Here is a 15,714-nt window from a genome sequence, read left to right as displayed (position 1 = left end):
CAAATACTCTGTAGCTACTTTCCCCAGCACATCAACTGGGCATTATCAATGAAGGATGACACATTGGACATATTACTTAATGTCATGGAGTATATCATGCTTTGTAACACTACATCAATAAACTATTATTATGTGTATTTTTCCTGTACTCCTTCATACCTGCACTCCTCTGGAGATGAAGAAACGTAGAATAGAGAGAGAAGGTGAGCATTCAAAAGTCTGAGGTTTCTCTGGAGCCTGGCACAATGTCAACACTCAATTGCTTCTTGGGTAATTGATAAAGGAATGCAGGCTCACATGAATGCACGCAGGCATGAATAAATTACAGCCACTGGAGGAATGGTTTCTGCCCTGCCTCACCCGTTCTCCACTGTGCAGACCAAACCTGGGCTCCAGAACCTTCCTGCCTGGGAGAAACCCTGGGCTCTGTCTGGGTGGCAGCACCCCCACCCCACAACTCCCTGTCTTGTTCTGGATCGTCTCCTCACTCCTTAATTCCTTCCTCACTGCATTCTGCTTATAGCTTAATGCTGAGCTCCTGTCCCTTTTCCTTCCACATTTTTGGAAATGGATTCCTCTTTAAATTTCTTTGACATAAACTTGGTGGTTCCCTAGCTTTCAGAAATGTGAACATCACTTTTAATGAGGTTGTGAATTTTTAGAGTATTAGAATGCTGCCCTAGCTTTTGCAAAAGCATCCAATATAGTTATTATTATTAATCTGTATACCATTATTACCTAGCCCTAAAGCTATTATATTGATCAGAAGTGACTTGAATGAGCTTTGTCATTTGTGAAATTAATAAAGCTAATTTTACTAAGATATTAATAGAGTTGAATACTTTTACATGTTATTGCTAAAATATGTTCAAGGAAAGCAGTAACACACAACCCAATAGTTTTGAAATGTTTCCAATGTAAGAGCCTTTATTCTGGTTCCACACTCAATTAGAGGTACCTACAACAGACTACAGACAAAAATAATTAGGGAGGGATACAAATCTCCAGAAAGCAATAAATAGGGAATGTTCAGTGTTGCAGCTCTCATACAAGTTACTAGGTCTTAATTTCAGTCTTAACACTAAATAATAAAATCTCTAATTCATATGAGAAAATCCACTTAAAACAAGACTTCAGGCTTGGATTATAATTAACTTCCAAAAATTTGAAAATCCTATGATAGTAATCCATCAGATTAAACTCTAGGCACAGAGAGTCTACCAGAAAACTGAGTACAGTTTTGTGAGGCCAGGGAAAAGAACAGGATAAAAAATAGAAAAGCCAAACAATAAGCTCACACAGGTGGTAGGGGATGGCAGGGAAGTCTACCTTTGTTACAAACAGGGACAGCAGGGGTGGCATGGAGGAGGGCATCCTTACCTTGCATAGGGGCTAGGTCCACTGTGTCAAGGGGCTGAGGTCTGGGAATACCTGGAGGAATGCAGACTCTCTTAAACATAGCTGCTACTACACTGCTTTAAGGTTTCTCGGTGACGGTCCCGGCCTTTTGCTGCTGTGGGTGGTTCTAGGAGTGCAGACAGAGCTGCTCAGGTGGAGGTGTGGCAGCAATGGTGAGGCTGGCTGACTCCTAAACCCTGGGCTGGGGAACTTTTCAGGGGAAGTGGATGTCAGTATTACTTAAGATATTAGAGTTTTTGCTGCACTGGGACCAAAACTGGCCCAGAAACTGGGGAGTGATCTCACGTGCACTACTCTTGAGAGAGATTTCAGGGTGTTCCAGAGATAAACAATGTCGTCCCCCCTCCCACCTTGGTGTGTCTCTTGGGGAAGGACTCTTGGGACCTGTTGCCATGAAAAGGGTCCTCTGAGTCTGAGGACGCCACTTCCAGGAGAGGCAGCCTCTTGGCAGGCTTCTTTTTCTTTCTTCTAGGGTTCTCCTGTCTCAGCTCTCGTAAATCTGTGGCGCCAGCTTCCTTGGTTGGCCTAATAAGGAATGTTGAGTTCCTCATGTCCACATTCTCCCTAGAGAGCAGAAATCACGGTTACCATGGTCTTGACAACCACTGTGTCTACAGAGAGATCCAAGCCAAGAGATAACAAGTGTTGGTGAGGATGTGGAGAAAAGGGAACCCTTGTGCATACTGGTGGGAATGTAAATTGGTGCAACTACTATGAAAACAGTATGGAGGACCCTCAAAAAACTAAAAATAGAACTACCATACAATCCAGCAATTCCACTTCTGGGTATTTATCCAAAGAAACTGGAATACTATCTTGAAGAGGTATCTGCTCCCCTATGTTCATTGAAGCATTATTCATAACAGCTAAGAAAATGGAAGTATCCATCAATGGATGAATGGGTAAAGAAAATATAATACTTATATATAATGGAATATTACTTAGCAGTAAACAAGAAGGAAATCTTGCCATTTGTGACAACATTATTGGAACCTGAGGGTATGATGCTAAGTGAGATATATCAGAGAAAGACGAAGACTGTGATCTCGCTTATGTGAAAGCTCAAATAAGCCAGACTCACAGAAACAGAGTAGAATGGTGGTTGCCAGGCTAGGGATGAAGGTGAGGGACAGGGAGAGAGATTTTTCAAAGGGTAGGAAAAAACAAAGAATATATTGGACAATTTATTTATCCAGAAGTGTCTTTCAAAGGAGGCATCTTGGGAACACCTTGACCTCATTTCAGCTGTGCCATTGTGGCACACCATTTTGGGGACTTGTCTTTTGCAGAGCTTTCAGGGTAAGTTAAGGACACCAGATGCCTGGTGTTAAAACACATTTTGTTCCCATAATCAGTATCTGCCACCTTGATCACCCAGCCTTCACTCTGAATAACTTTGATGATAGTTGTTTCAGATCCTTTTGGAAATTGTCAAGAAAAATTAATAGGGTGGAAAAAGATTTTTAGTTATTTCTAAAGAGAAAAATTCCATTGATCAAATCCCTTTTCAAAGGATTAAGATTTACCATGTGTTATACTTATCAAAGATTGACTCAAACATTCTAGAGGTAACTTCCAAGAGATATTAAAACATTGGTTTTATGATTTCATACCCATTAGGATAGCTATTATCAAAACGAAAATAAATAAAACCCCAAAATAACAAGTGTTGGCAAGGATATAGAGAAACTGGAACCCTTGTGCACTATTGGTGGGAATGTAAAATGGTGCAGCTGCTCTGGAAAACAGTATGGCAGTCCCCCAAAATATTAAAAATAGAACTATCATATGATTCAGCAATTCCTCTTCTGATTATACACCCACAATGAAAGCAAGGACTGAAACAGATATTTGAACACACATGTTCATAGCTGCACTATCCACATAGCCAAAAGGTAGAAGCAACCCAAGTGTTCATTGACAGATAAATGGGTAAACAAAATATGATATACACATCAATGGGATACTATTCAGCCTTTGAAAAAGGAAGTCCAAAATAATCCAATTAAAAAATGAACAAAGGACCTGAACAAACACTTCCCCAAGGAGGACATACAGAGGGCCCAGAGACATATGAAAGGATGCTCAGCATCACTAGCAATCAGAGAGATGCAAATTAAAACCACAATGGGATACCACTTCACAACTGTAAGAATGGCCATCATTAATAAGTCAACAAACTACAAGTGCTGGTGAGGTTGTAGAGAAAAGGAAACCATAATGCACTGTTGGTGGAAATTCAGACTGGTGCAGCCACTATGGAAAATAGTATGGAATTTCCTCAGAAAACTAAAAATGGAACTGCCTTTTGACCTGGAAATTCCACTTCTGGGATTATACACTAAGAATCCCAAAAGAACCTATGAACCCCAATGTTCATAGCAGCGTTATTTATAATAGCCAAGTGCTGGAAGCAACTGAGATGCCCATCAGTAAATGAGTGGATAAAAAAACTGTGGTACATTTACACAATGGAATACTGTATTTTTCAGACTATAAGATGTACTCCCCCCCAAATTTGGGAGAAAAAGGGGTGTGTGTCTTAGAGTCCAAATGTAGCTTACCTGGCTCACTGTGGGTGGTGGTGGTGGTGGAGTGGGGTCACAGGAGGCAGGAGCAGAGTCACTGCATTTTCCTCCCAAATTTGGGGGGTAGGTGCATCTTATAGTCAGAAAAATATGGTACTTTGCAGCAGAAAGAAAGAAGGAACTCTTACCCTTAGCAATAGCATGGATGGAACTGGAGAGCATTATGGTAAGTGAAGCAAGCCAGGTGGTAAAAGACAAATACCATATGATCTCACCTTTATGTGGAACCTAATCAATAAAGCAAACAAGCAAGCAAAATGTAACCAGAGACACAGAAATAAAGAACAAACTGACAGTAACCAGAGGGGAGGGGATAACAGGCAAAAAAAAAAAAAGGGGAAGTCATCAAGGAACATGTATAAAGGACCCATGGACAAACCAAAGGAGGGTAGGATGGAGGGTGGGAGAGGGGGGTTGGTGGGGTTGGGGAGAGTGTGTACGGGGGAATGGAGACAACTGTATTTGAACAACATTTAAAAAAAAATCAAAAGATAAAAAAATAAATAATAAAGAAGGAAGTCTAGCATTTGATATAACATGGATGAACCATGAGGGAATTATGCTAAGTAAAACAAGCCAGTCACAAAATGACAAATACTGTTTGATTCCACTTACATGAGGTCCCTAGAGTAGTCAAGTTCATGGAGATGGGAAGTAAAAAAAAAGGGTGGTTGCTAAGGCCTGGGGGTTAGGGGAATGGGCAGTTAGTGTTCAGTAGTTACAGAATTTCAGTTTGGGATAATGAGAAAGGTCTGAAGAGGGATAACAGTGATGGTTGCACAATAATGTGAGTTATACTTAATGTTACTGAACTGTATGCTTAAAATGATTAAAATGGTAAATTTTGTGTTACATTTGTGTATTTTACCATAATAAAAAAAGGCCTGAGCAATAGCAGTAGCATTAGAAAAAGGCTTCCCAGGAGGCCACCATCAAAATTACCTTTAAATATAAGGCCAGCACCTGTGTGGACCTGTAGGTCCTGTGAGGCCAGATTCTCAGAGACTCATCTGGAAATCACACTACCAGGTTGTAATTATCAGCCTTGTTCCTTGAAATCTAAAGTCTTATGCACCACATTACCATCAATTATCCCTCAAATTGCTACCTCCCTCCAAAGCAGACTAGGATGATACATACGATTTCCCTTTCAGAGGTTTTTATGTCTGTCTCATGGATTAGAATTCATTACAATCCAGTCTCTGACCTATAACCTCTCAGAGAGAATAGTGACAAGGTAGTAGGGGTAGGAAGTAGTTTTTCAGGTATAGTGAAAGCACCCAAAGAGTGAGGTAGAGGAGAGGCCCGCCTACCTACCTGAAGGGCCCCAGGGAAAAGATGGATCTTGGAAGGAACCCAAGAAGAGGAGCAAGAAAGACTAAGAAGCACTGTGTGTCTAGCCCTCAGTAGGGGGTCAGTCACATTTTATAAGTTATGGAACACCTGAATAATTAAATTCTGAGAAAGTGATCATGAAACAGTAGGTATTCTTATCACACAGAGACAAATAATCTATTGTTAAGTGGAAAAAAGTTACAAAACAGAATGTATATTAGGTTTTCATTCTTGTTAAGATTGTGAATGTGTACAAGGTGACTGGAAGCCTTTGCATTAGTCTTTTAATAGTTGCCCCAGGGAAATGGATTTCAGTAGAATTGACACATATTCACATTTTAAAACATTTTTTGCAACCATCACCAAGGACAAAAAGAAACAAAGATTTTTATTCTGAGTAAAAAGAATCAACACAGAAAACACTCTCAAAGAATATATATCAAATATAAATGGTGATTACTTTTGAAATGTGGGACTATTGTCTTTATATTTTTAATTTTTTAATATATTTTATTGATTATGCCATTACAGTTGTCCCATTTTCCTCCCTTCACTCCCCTCAGCCCTGCACTTCCCGTCCCACCCACATTCCCTGCCTTTTAGTTCATGTCCATGGCTCATTCGAACAAGTTCTTTGGCTTCTACATTTCCCATACTATTCTGAACCTCCCCCTATCTATTTTCTACCTACCATCTATGCTCCTTATTCTCCGTACTTTTTCCCCCTCTCTCCCCCTCTCACTCCCCTGTTGCTAACCCTCCCTATGATCTCCGTTTCTGCGTTTCTATTCCTGTTCTAGTGGTTTGCTTAGTTTGCTTTTTGCTTTTGTTTCAGGTGTGGTTGTTAATAACTGTGTTTGCTGCCATTTCAGTGTTCATATTTTTATCTTCTTTTTCTTAGATAAATCCTTTTAACATTTCATATAATAAAGGCTTGGTGATGATGAACTCCTTTAACTTGACCTTATTTGAGAAGCGCTTTATCTGCCCTTCCACTCTAAATGGTAGCTTTGCTGGACACAGTAATCTTGGATGTAGGTCCTTGCGTCTCATGACTTGGAATACTTCTTTCCAGCCCCTTCTTGCCTGCAAGATCTCTTTTGAGAAATCAGCTTACAGTCTGATGGGAACTCCTTTGTAGGTCACTGTCTCCTTATCTCTTGCTGCTTCTAAGATTCTCTCCTTAATTTTAATCTTGGGGATGTGCCTTGGTGTGTTTCTCCTTGGGTCCAACTTCTTTGGGACTCTCTGAGCTTCCTGGACTTCCTGGAAGTCTATTTCCTTTGCCAGATTGGGGAAGTTCTCCTTCATTATTTGTTCAGGTAACTTTTTCATTTGTTGCTCTTCCTCTTCTCCTTCTGGTATCCCCTATAATTAGGATGTTGGAAAGTTCAAAGATGTCCTGGAGGTTTCAAAGCCTCTCCTCACTTTTCTGAATTCTTGTTTCTTCATTCTTTTCTGGTTGGATGTTTCTTTCTTCCTTCTGGCCCACACTTGTTGATTTGAGTCCCAGTTTCCTTCCCATTACTACTGATTCCCTGTACATTTTCCTCCATTTCACTTAGTGTAGCCTTCATTTTTTTCATCTAATTTGTGACCAAATTCAACCAATTCTGTGAGCATCCTGATTGCCCATGTTTTGAACTGTGCATCTGATAGGTTGGCTATCTCTTCATCATTTAGTTGTATTTTTTCTGAAGCTCTGATCTGTTCTTCCATTTGGGCCATTTTTTTTTTGTCTTGATGCACCTGTTATGTAGTGAGGGGTGGAGCCTCAGGTGTTCACCAGGGCGGGGTAACGGACGTCACTGTGTTGTGACACTGTATGTGGGGAAGGGGTGGAGAGGGAACAGTTGCACTTGCTCCGCTCTCTGTCAGATTTCAGTCACTTCCCCCACTTCCCACAAGCAAATTGGGTCCTTCTGGTGCTGATTTCCATGTGGGTGGGTTTGTGTATGTTCCAGGACCCTGTGGGTCTCTCCAATGAACTCTCCCTGTGAGGCTGGGAGTCTCTCCTGGTGCCTCAACCCCCACAGGTGTTTTCAATCAGTGGTTTGAGGCTTTACTTCCCCTGTGTTGCCACCCTGGGTTGCGCAGTCCATCCTGCTCCCCAGGTGTTTCTCCCAGTTTATCTGCATGGGAAGGTGGGACCACCCAGTCTTCAATCCTCCATCTCACTGGGTCTGCCCACTGCTGCCTTGCTGGCCAGCTGCAGCCTTGCATGCCCTGCTCCACAATCTGCCACCTCACTGGGTCCTCTAGCCACCACCTTGCCTCGAGTGGTCTCTGCCAGGCTGCCTGTCTCTGCCCTTTCTACTGGTCTGGATGAATGTGTCTTCTATAACTCCTTGGTTGCTGGGCTTTCATACAGTTGGATTTTCTGTCAGTTATGGTTGTTTTTTGCCTTTAAATTATTGTTGTCCTTCTTTTGGTTGTGTGAGGAGGCACAGTGTGTCTACCTACGCCTCCATCTTAGCCAGAAGTCTATGGATGGTTTTTATATTCTTTCGCTTTTTGCTTTTATTTCTAAATCATATTAACTATGCATTACTTATGAAATAGGAATAAAGCACTACAGGTTGTCATGATTAGAATAAAAAGCAGAATGGGATTTTGATTGAGGAATAGTGTTTACTACAACCAAGCAGATGCTGCTTGTTCACTCTATTATACTCTCCAGAATGACTGACATTGACCAAGTTCAAGATATTCTACTAGGAAATGTCCTCTCATTGGGGGATGTGACAGCTCTGAGCCACCACCCATGTACCTCACTCGCCTTGGCCTAGATTGCCTCTGTGCAAAGGGGTAGGCACCAGAGTCCTGACTCACCACCCATAGACATTCTCCATCAGCATGCTGGAAAGGCCCCACTAGTGGCTTTCTTTTGACCTATCTTATACCCAAACTGAGTTAATTTAAGTGTCCTATTAATTATTTTAGGCTACAGATTTGGTTAAATAATATGACAAATAGACCAACACTGGTGTGGTGGTGTGAGCCAGGTATGGTGTTTTTGTCGGCTCTCCAGAAGTAGCTGGGTGCTTTGGGGAAGAGAGTGCTGACGCCCACTCCATGCTCTCCTTGGGTCAACATCCATCTCATTTGCTTGGTCCAGCATTGTCAGCTTGCCCATCTTCTTGCTGATTCTGAGGTCTCATTTCTATTCTGCCCAAAGCGTGTGCATGTCAGCAAGGTGTCTTACAACAGAAAGAACAGGAGGACCTTTGGGGTAGGCACTGAACAGATGTCTGATGAGGATGAACAGATGTCTGATGAGGACCAGGTGGCCCCTGGCTTTTAACAATGGAAGGGGTAGAACATGGAGAGTCTAAGAAAAGGATGTTGTCATTCAAATTGCCACCACTGGCCCTCAGCGTTAAAGAAATTCTGGCTCTCTGTGTTCTCTTCCCAAAACCAAGGCACCATAGCACACTCTCTCAAAACAGTCAATGACATTTGTGTCTCTGGATAGCAGGACACTCACAGACAGCATTTATTGCTGAGTGCTTGTTTTTTAGGGCTTTGCTCCAGCATGAAAGTGTGGTTCCTGATCTGATGAGATGGGACCAAGAAAGTAATAACTTACAGAGGCTAAATGATTTCAGATGCACAGCTCATTCAAAGGGAAAAGTCATCAGTAGTGATAGGGAGAGATTATGGGAGGTGATTCTTCTCAGGTAATGTCAGAGGTAGTGCTCAGTCTTGAAGTTTCAATTTATGACCTAATATCCCTTTTGTCAGTAAGACAATGTGAGATCACACTACATGGAGAAAAGGGAGGTATGTTAAACAATATGGGAATTGTAATTTCCTTTCGGAGATACTCATAAATCCAAATAGCCTGATGGAAAATTACTGAACTACTCAAAGAAAGGTAACGAGAGGGTAATATTTTGTGTGACAGGAATTGAAAGCTTGTTGCGCGTGGGTCACTGGCCAGCAGTGACCACGGAACACTGTGGATGGCTCGACGATAAACACGCGAGAAAAAACATGCACAGAGACAAACTAGTTTCTGTGGGGAAGTAGGGACGGAATGGCCACCCCCCCTAGTGGGGAGCGCACCGATTTACAGTCCATACCTGCTTTTATTGGGCTCATGCTACATAATAATTCAGGTAAAGTACAGTACTCATTAGGGGAAGTAAGGAACTATAGAAAACAAAGAACTCTGCCCGTCTATTGAGTTGGGGGGTCAAAGAGCTGTAAGACTGAGGAACAAACTAACTTCCTCCTAAGACCCTTCTCATTCAACTGAGAGCATTCTAAACAAAGAAGGTTTCACAGTAATTTACATGTTCTTTCTTAGGCCTGATCACCCCGGGAAATCTGCACTTCTCAGTACCGAGCTGTACTACCCTGTCATTGTTTCAGGCTTAGGTGGAGCAAGGGAACTAAGGCCACCGAGAGATAAGGAGATTTTCTTCCAGATGCTGAGAACTCAGACTTTGTCAAAGCCGAGGAGTGAGGGTCCATCACCCCCTTTTGCTGCAGCCCCCCAAGTCCTTCTTTTGGGGGGGGCCTCCCAAAAGTGATCGTGCCTGGCTTAGGTTGTTCCCCCGTGGGGAATCTTACCTGTCTTTGGCTAACCGACCAAGCTTTGGGGGGTTCAGTCATGAATAAAGCAGCAGAAGCAGCATTCCTGCCAGGGAGATAAGCTTTTGTCTCCTTGCTGGCTTACGGTTCCAAGGGCGTTCCCTTAGCCTTAGCTTAGGCGGGGGTTTCAGCCTCTGATACCAGTCAGGGCGGTTCCCAACAAAGCTGACCACAGACCCAAACAATCTGCATCAGAACCCTGGGAGAGGGTCTCCCCTCCCACAGGCTTGTGCCCAGCCATGCCCCGAGATCATACAATTGCAATCACACATCAGGGGGAGATCCTGGCCTTAAGGGTCTCAGTGCCCAACAATCTTCTTCAGGTGTGCAGTGATTTTCAAGGAACACAGAGAAAATAATTAGTCCTATCTGGGTTTCCTGAGCTCCCCCTAAAGTGAGTGTTCTCAAAAGGGAGCCTCAGAGGTAACCTGCCCAAGCCTTTCTCTGCCAAGGAGGAGAGGAGGGTAGATTCCAGCTCTGCTGGCAGGGAAGTCTAGACAGTCACATGACATAAGGTACATATTCAGCTCAGGCCTGACAGAGGTGCCCTGCCTGGAGGAGCACTTGGTTCCCAGCCTGTGGTGGTTGAATATAGAATACCAGAAGGCAGAGCATCAGACCCACTATGCACCCCCGCCCCACTTCAGCAGCCAAAGCTACACCCTTCTTATGTGATCCAGGGGTGGTCAGGGGAGAACTCAGGGCTGCAAGTCCATGCCAAATAGGGGAAAATTCCTCCTGGTCCCCTGTCTTCTTGGCATTATCAAGAAGATCACACAGGAGAAATTACATGGGTGTTCTCTAAATGGAGAAAGTAATAGACAGGTTAGTTTATCTATTCACTCAGAACAGACCTCACATGACTAAATGATGCCATGAAAGGAAATGAAGGGAAGGGAAGGCAGTCATTTCCCTCCATCAAATACACACCCCTCTCTCAGCTGTGCTGTCAGAGAATGCAATCATCATTTGACAAAGGAAAGAGGATATCCCTAACAGCCTCACACAATTTCACATTGCAAATACAGTGATACTAAAACTCTCTGCATTAACAACTACTCAAGAACTAAGAACTAAGTCAAATGGATAACACATTTTGCAAAACAACTTTGCTAAAATGTCTTCACAAATCATTCAAAATCAAATGTCAAATTTTGAGTTGAAATGAAACTCTGCATCAGCTTTGGCCATATTCAATTAATTTTGAACCCTCTGCCATTCAAGGGCTTCCTTCCTGAAAGGTCAGTAAAATAATGTTGGATTTGAGATTAGAACCAGATGAACAAGTAACCAGGAGATAAAAGGTGTGATACTGAAGGAAGAATAATCTTAGAACTGCATTTCAAGCAGGAAGTTGTCCCCCTCTGCTTTTCTCCCCAAGTACTTAGAGATCATTAATCTCAACTCAGATCCTGATTAAAGGTGCAAAGATATAAATAAAACTCAGGGAGTAGAATATTACGTGCACTTACACTTTTGGATCCTCCTGAACTGGGGGTGACTTTATGTGGGAGCAGGAAAGAGCATACTTGTTTTGGCTGATTTTAATAAGTGCACTCCGAGGGCAAAATTCCTGTAATAATACCAAAGAGTTAACTCAATTGCAATCAGACATGTCCACAATTCAGATGTAATTTTATTCTAGCTCAACCCATTATGATAGCTATTAGCCATTATCCTATTCAGAGTGATATTTGAGAGTGCAGTTTAAATACAGAGCCTAGCTTGACAATTATATACTGAACAAAAATCATCGTTGAGTCCTCTCTGTCATTTCTCTGTATCCTGGATCACTTGCCAAATCCGTCCACATAAGATGCGGTGGGTGCAGACCCGCACATTGTATAACCATCGTCCCATCTTTATTTTGGCCTTGGCCATCTTTTTCCTGGTCTTATAAACTATCACCATCACCCCCTGATGAATGCCCTACTTCAGCCCCATGAGCCTCCCAGCATCTCTATCAGAACTGTTTCCAGTGTCCATTTCCCTGCCCTCATAACCCTGACTGCTGCTCTGGTTTCCAGGGCCCCACTGCCCCATGGGTAAATCCAAGGTCCTTCCTGGGCTCTGAGTCTCTTGCTCAGAGATGCTGAGTCAACTGTTTCATCCCTCTCCACACCCTGGGGACAGCCCGAGGATGTCTCTTCAATCATTCCTTGATTTGCTTTCTCCTCTCTCGCCTGGTAGATGCGCCCAGAGCAGTGCCACCTGGTGTGCTTCCCAGCTGCCTCATGACTGTCATCCAAACAGCTCCAGAAAAGTCCATTTTTTTTTTCTCAGGGCTTTTCCTGGGTTGAGGAGAAGGCACCTTTTCTCCCTCTTGTTCTGTCAGATTGCAATTTGGTGCCTCTGGGCCCACTGGCTCTGACAGTCTTCACCCTTTGCCCTTAATCCTAGAATTCATTTCCCATGATACCTTCCCTGGCAAATATCCTCATACTACAGTCAAGAACTGACTAGATATTTTTATTCCGTAGAGTAGACAGTCAGACACAGAGGTTTAGAGTGCAGACCATGGAGCCAGGCTGCCTGTTCCACACTCACCCTGTGTGCGGCTGAACCTCTCTGCTTCAGTTTCCTTATCTTGAAAATGGGGTAATGACAGTTCCCACTTCACAGGTTCTGAACACTCAATTGCCCACTATGGGTAAAGCACTTGGATTAGTACCTGTGGCATGTCCTAGGTGCCTAATAAAGTTAGCCACTGTGCTTTTATTTGCTCTTTTTTGCTCACCAATCTATTTTCCAGACATTAAGTAGTCCACTCAAGCTAAGTTCTTTCCATTAGAAACGTCATTTATTCAAATAGTTTAAAAAGCAACTGAATTGTGAGAACCTTCTGTTCATTGAGCTGTGTCACGGTGCAGAGACGATGGGGCCGCAGCTCCTGCCTTTAAGGAGCTGGGGGGTTGCTGAGGAAGCCAGTGTGGGGAAAGGGCAGGACAGGGGACCCTGAGGGCCTGAGCAGGAAGCCACAACTAGGTAGAATCTTTCAAGTGACAGGAGTGTCCATGGCAAAAGGATGGGAAGGGCCGTCCAGGAAAAGGGACAGCCCAGGGCCCTAGGAAAGCCACTGGATTCAGGAGGCGGCCGCCTGCGGGGCTGGGGGCCAAGACCACATGGCAGGCCCAAAATGTGCTGGCGTCAAGCTGTGCATTTTCTTTTCTCTGCTTCTTCTTTTTAAAATTTTCAATTACAGTTTACATTTGCTATTATTTTGTATTAGTTTCAGGTGCACAGCATAGTGGACAGACAATCCTATACTTTGCACAGTGGTCCCCGTGTTTCCAGGGACCCCGGGGCCACACATAGTTACTAGATGTTGGCTGTAGTCCCTGTGTTGTACTCACGCCCTGAAGCAGCACATTGTCTGAGACTGAGGGAAGTGTATGTTGTGGGGACAGGGGCATCAGGCAGGCAAGTGATGTTGTCAGATTAGTAAACAGAAAAAGACTTTTTCTAAAACTTTTAGGAACAATGCACTGGGAGGACTGGCAGGGGAGCATAAGGCAGGGGCTTTCTGAGCAGCAGCAGGGAAGCAAGAGAGAGAGAGTGGAGCTGTGAGAACAGGAGGGACCTTGAAGAAGACAAGTGTGCCCCCAGCCGTGAATACAGAGTGGGACCTAAGAAGGCCATTTGACGGAGGAGTGGGAGGTGGAGATGGGAGGACAAGGCTCTTTTAGTAAGGCTCTTTTATATCGTAGAGTGGGCAGAATCTGAGTCACAGGGGGAACAGGCACAGCCAGGAAAATCATTTGTTCAAGACACCTGCAGTGCCAGGAAGGAGCTGGGCATGGCCGCAAGAGCAGAAGGGCACAGAAGCCACTTCCTGCCTTGGGACAGTCCTTTCCCAAATGCAGTTCTACTTACTCTCCGGTTGTTACTCTTCAAAACTGTGTAGAATTTGTCTTCGGCCACATCTGGATTTGGAACTGCTATGACAATGGCAGGGACGTAGAAGTCAAATCCGTTGGGGATCACAATTTTGGCAAATACATAGTCTCCAACCTGTAGGTCAGATCATATTTCACAGCGTACGTTTTGCTTGTTGATGGTATAGACAACATTAATATAAGCTTGTTTTAAATACTCCAGGATTCTAAATTTCATATACATAATCTTTTTCTCAGAAAGTCAATAGTTTTAAAATTCTTTGTACTCATTGGGCCACACCTGGAATTTAGTGATTAGTTTGGGGAAGCCACATTGTATATACCAGCACTTTTTCACCCAACCTAGGGCCTCAGGCATCACCAGCAAGATGGGGAGGGGCCTGGAAACATAGCCTGCCAAGCCTGGTGGTGGGACCCTGGAGTGCTTTGCCTGAAGACCAGAGAGGTATGAACATTGTCTTCATGTACGGTAAGGCCTGTCATGCAGGACCAGGAAAGGAGCAGGTTTGTTGAACATTGCTCTCAGCTCACAGCTGGACTCTATGGGTAAAAGTTACACAGAGAAAGCTCCTAGCAGAAAGGGCACCTTGGGAAGGGACACACAGGCTGCGGGGCATTAGTCAGGAAAAAGTTCACTGACATGCACCCTGGACCAGGCCTAGGGAAGTGGGAACAGACATGCTCTGAATGTGCTCAGTACTTTCCTCCTGGCTCATGCTCTCTAAGGGTCCACAGCAGTGGCATTCTGGGGAGCTTTCTCTTTATTCTCTGGTTTGGTATCAAGGAAAGCATGTCCTCTGCCCTTGTTTTAAATCTATTTTAGTAGATTTAAACTCTTTTCCAGTTCCAGTTTCAAGAGCAGTAGCAGCTACAGCAACTCCATTCTTGGATCATCTATGATCTGTAAAGTGTTAGCAGATCAGGGTCATGAGCAAAGAAATCTCTAGGCAAGGGGTCATAGGAACAGGGGCCATTGCTCTGCCCGTCCAAGTGCATGCCCTTGGCAGGAGCCCAACCAGAGCTCAGCAAAGGGCCCAACAGAAGTTGTTGTCCTCAGAGCACTGGGAATGGTGAAAAAGGACCCAAAGAGGTGCTAGAACAGGTACCTGGAGCAGCGGGCAGGGCATGGCGCCCCCCACAGGCGTGATGAAGGAAATGGGCACAACCTTGGTGTCTCCGTACCTGAAGCCCACCAGTGCATGGGTGGGGCTTATGCACTTCTTCACAATGCCTGGAAGGAATCAAAGTTAAAAAGTGAAGACCAGTAATGTCTGTTCCCTCAAGCTGACCCCATGCTGTTGACTGGGCTGAGTCATAACACGCCTGTCTAGATCAGTATGCCCCCAACTTCTCCACCAGATCGCATTGCACGCCATACAATGGGAAGGCAGGGGGAGTGCAGCAGGGGAGTGCAGCAGGGGAGTGCAGCAGGGGAGTGCAGTCATACAATGGGAAGGCAGGGGGAGTACAGCAGGGGAGTGCAGTGCTCTGGTCTGGGCTCCACTAAGCTGGGCGTTCGGAAAACGTGCACGTGCTTACTCATGCAGGTCACTAGCAGCCATCCTGATGGGACATGCCATTCTTAGAAACAAATACCTTCTTTCTGGACACTTCCTACCATCCGGTTTCCCTATTTATTTATTTTAGCCATGTTCCCTTCAATATCTAATGCTTAAATGTGGAAAATCAATGCTTCGATACTAAAAATCAATGTTATTAAATTATGGAAGTGAAAAGGAAATGTCAATTCTCACCACCAGCTTTTTGTTAGGTAAATGCAGAGGTAAGCAGGTCGGAGCACATCCCACAGCTTCCCTAAAATGTACAACCCAAAGTGATGAGGACCCAGAGCTGGCTGGTTGTCGCTGCCACCTTGG

General features: G+C 44.0%; 1 protein-coding gene across 1 annotated transcript in view; it reads right to left on the bottom strand.

Annotated features, from left to right (window-relative positions):
* Positions 1-931: 931 nt before the first annotated feature.
* The window catches only part of VWA3B (von Willebrand factor A domain containing 3B), a 204,174-nt gene continuing 189,391 nt past the window's right edge, over positions 932-15,714 (bottom strand). Inside the window, exons 24-27 of the mRNA XM_045826975.1 lie at positions 14,944-15,068; positions 13,815-13,952; positions 11,414-11,514; positions 932-1,983 (exon numbers count right to left, since the gene is read on the bottom strand). Coding sequence (XP_045682931.1) covers positions 1,728-1,983; positions 11,414-11,514; positions 13,815-13,952; positions 14,944-15,068 — 620 coding nt within the window. The 3' untranslated portion in view covers positions 932-1,727. The remainder of the gene's footprint in view (positions 1,984-11,413; positions 11,515-13,814; positions 13,953-14,943; positions 15,069-15,714) is intronic.

This window comes from Phyllostomus hastatus, unplaced genomic scaffold (assembly GCF_019186645.2).
Source record: "Phyllostomus hastatus isolate PE091 unplaced genomic scaffold, TTU_PhHast_1.1 phas_scaffold_78, whole genome shotgun sequence".
In the NCBI taxonomy this organism is placed as follows: Eukaryota; Metazoa; Chordata; class Mammalia; order Chiroptera; family Phyllostomidae; genus Phyllostomus; species Phyllostomus hastatus.
Note: the sequence above shows the minus strand (reverse complement) of the source record. Positions and strands in the feature narration are given on the sequence as shown.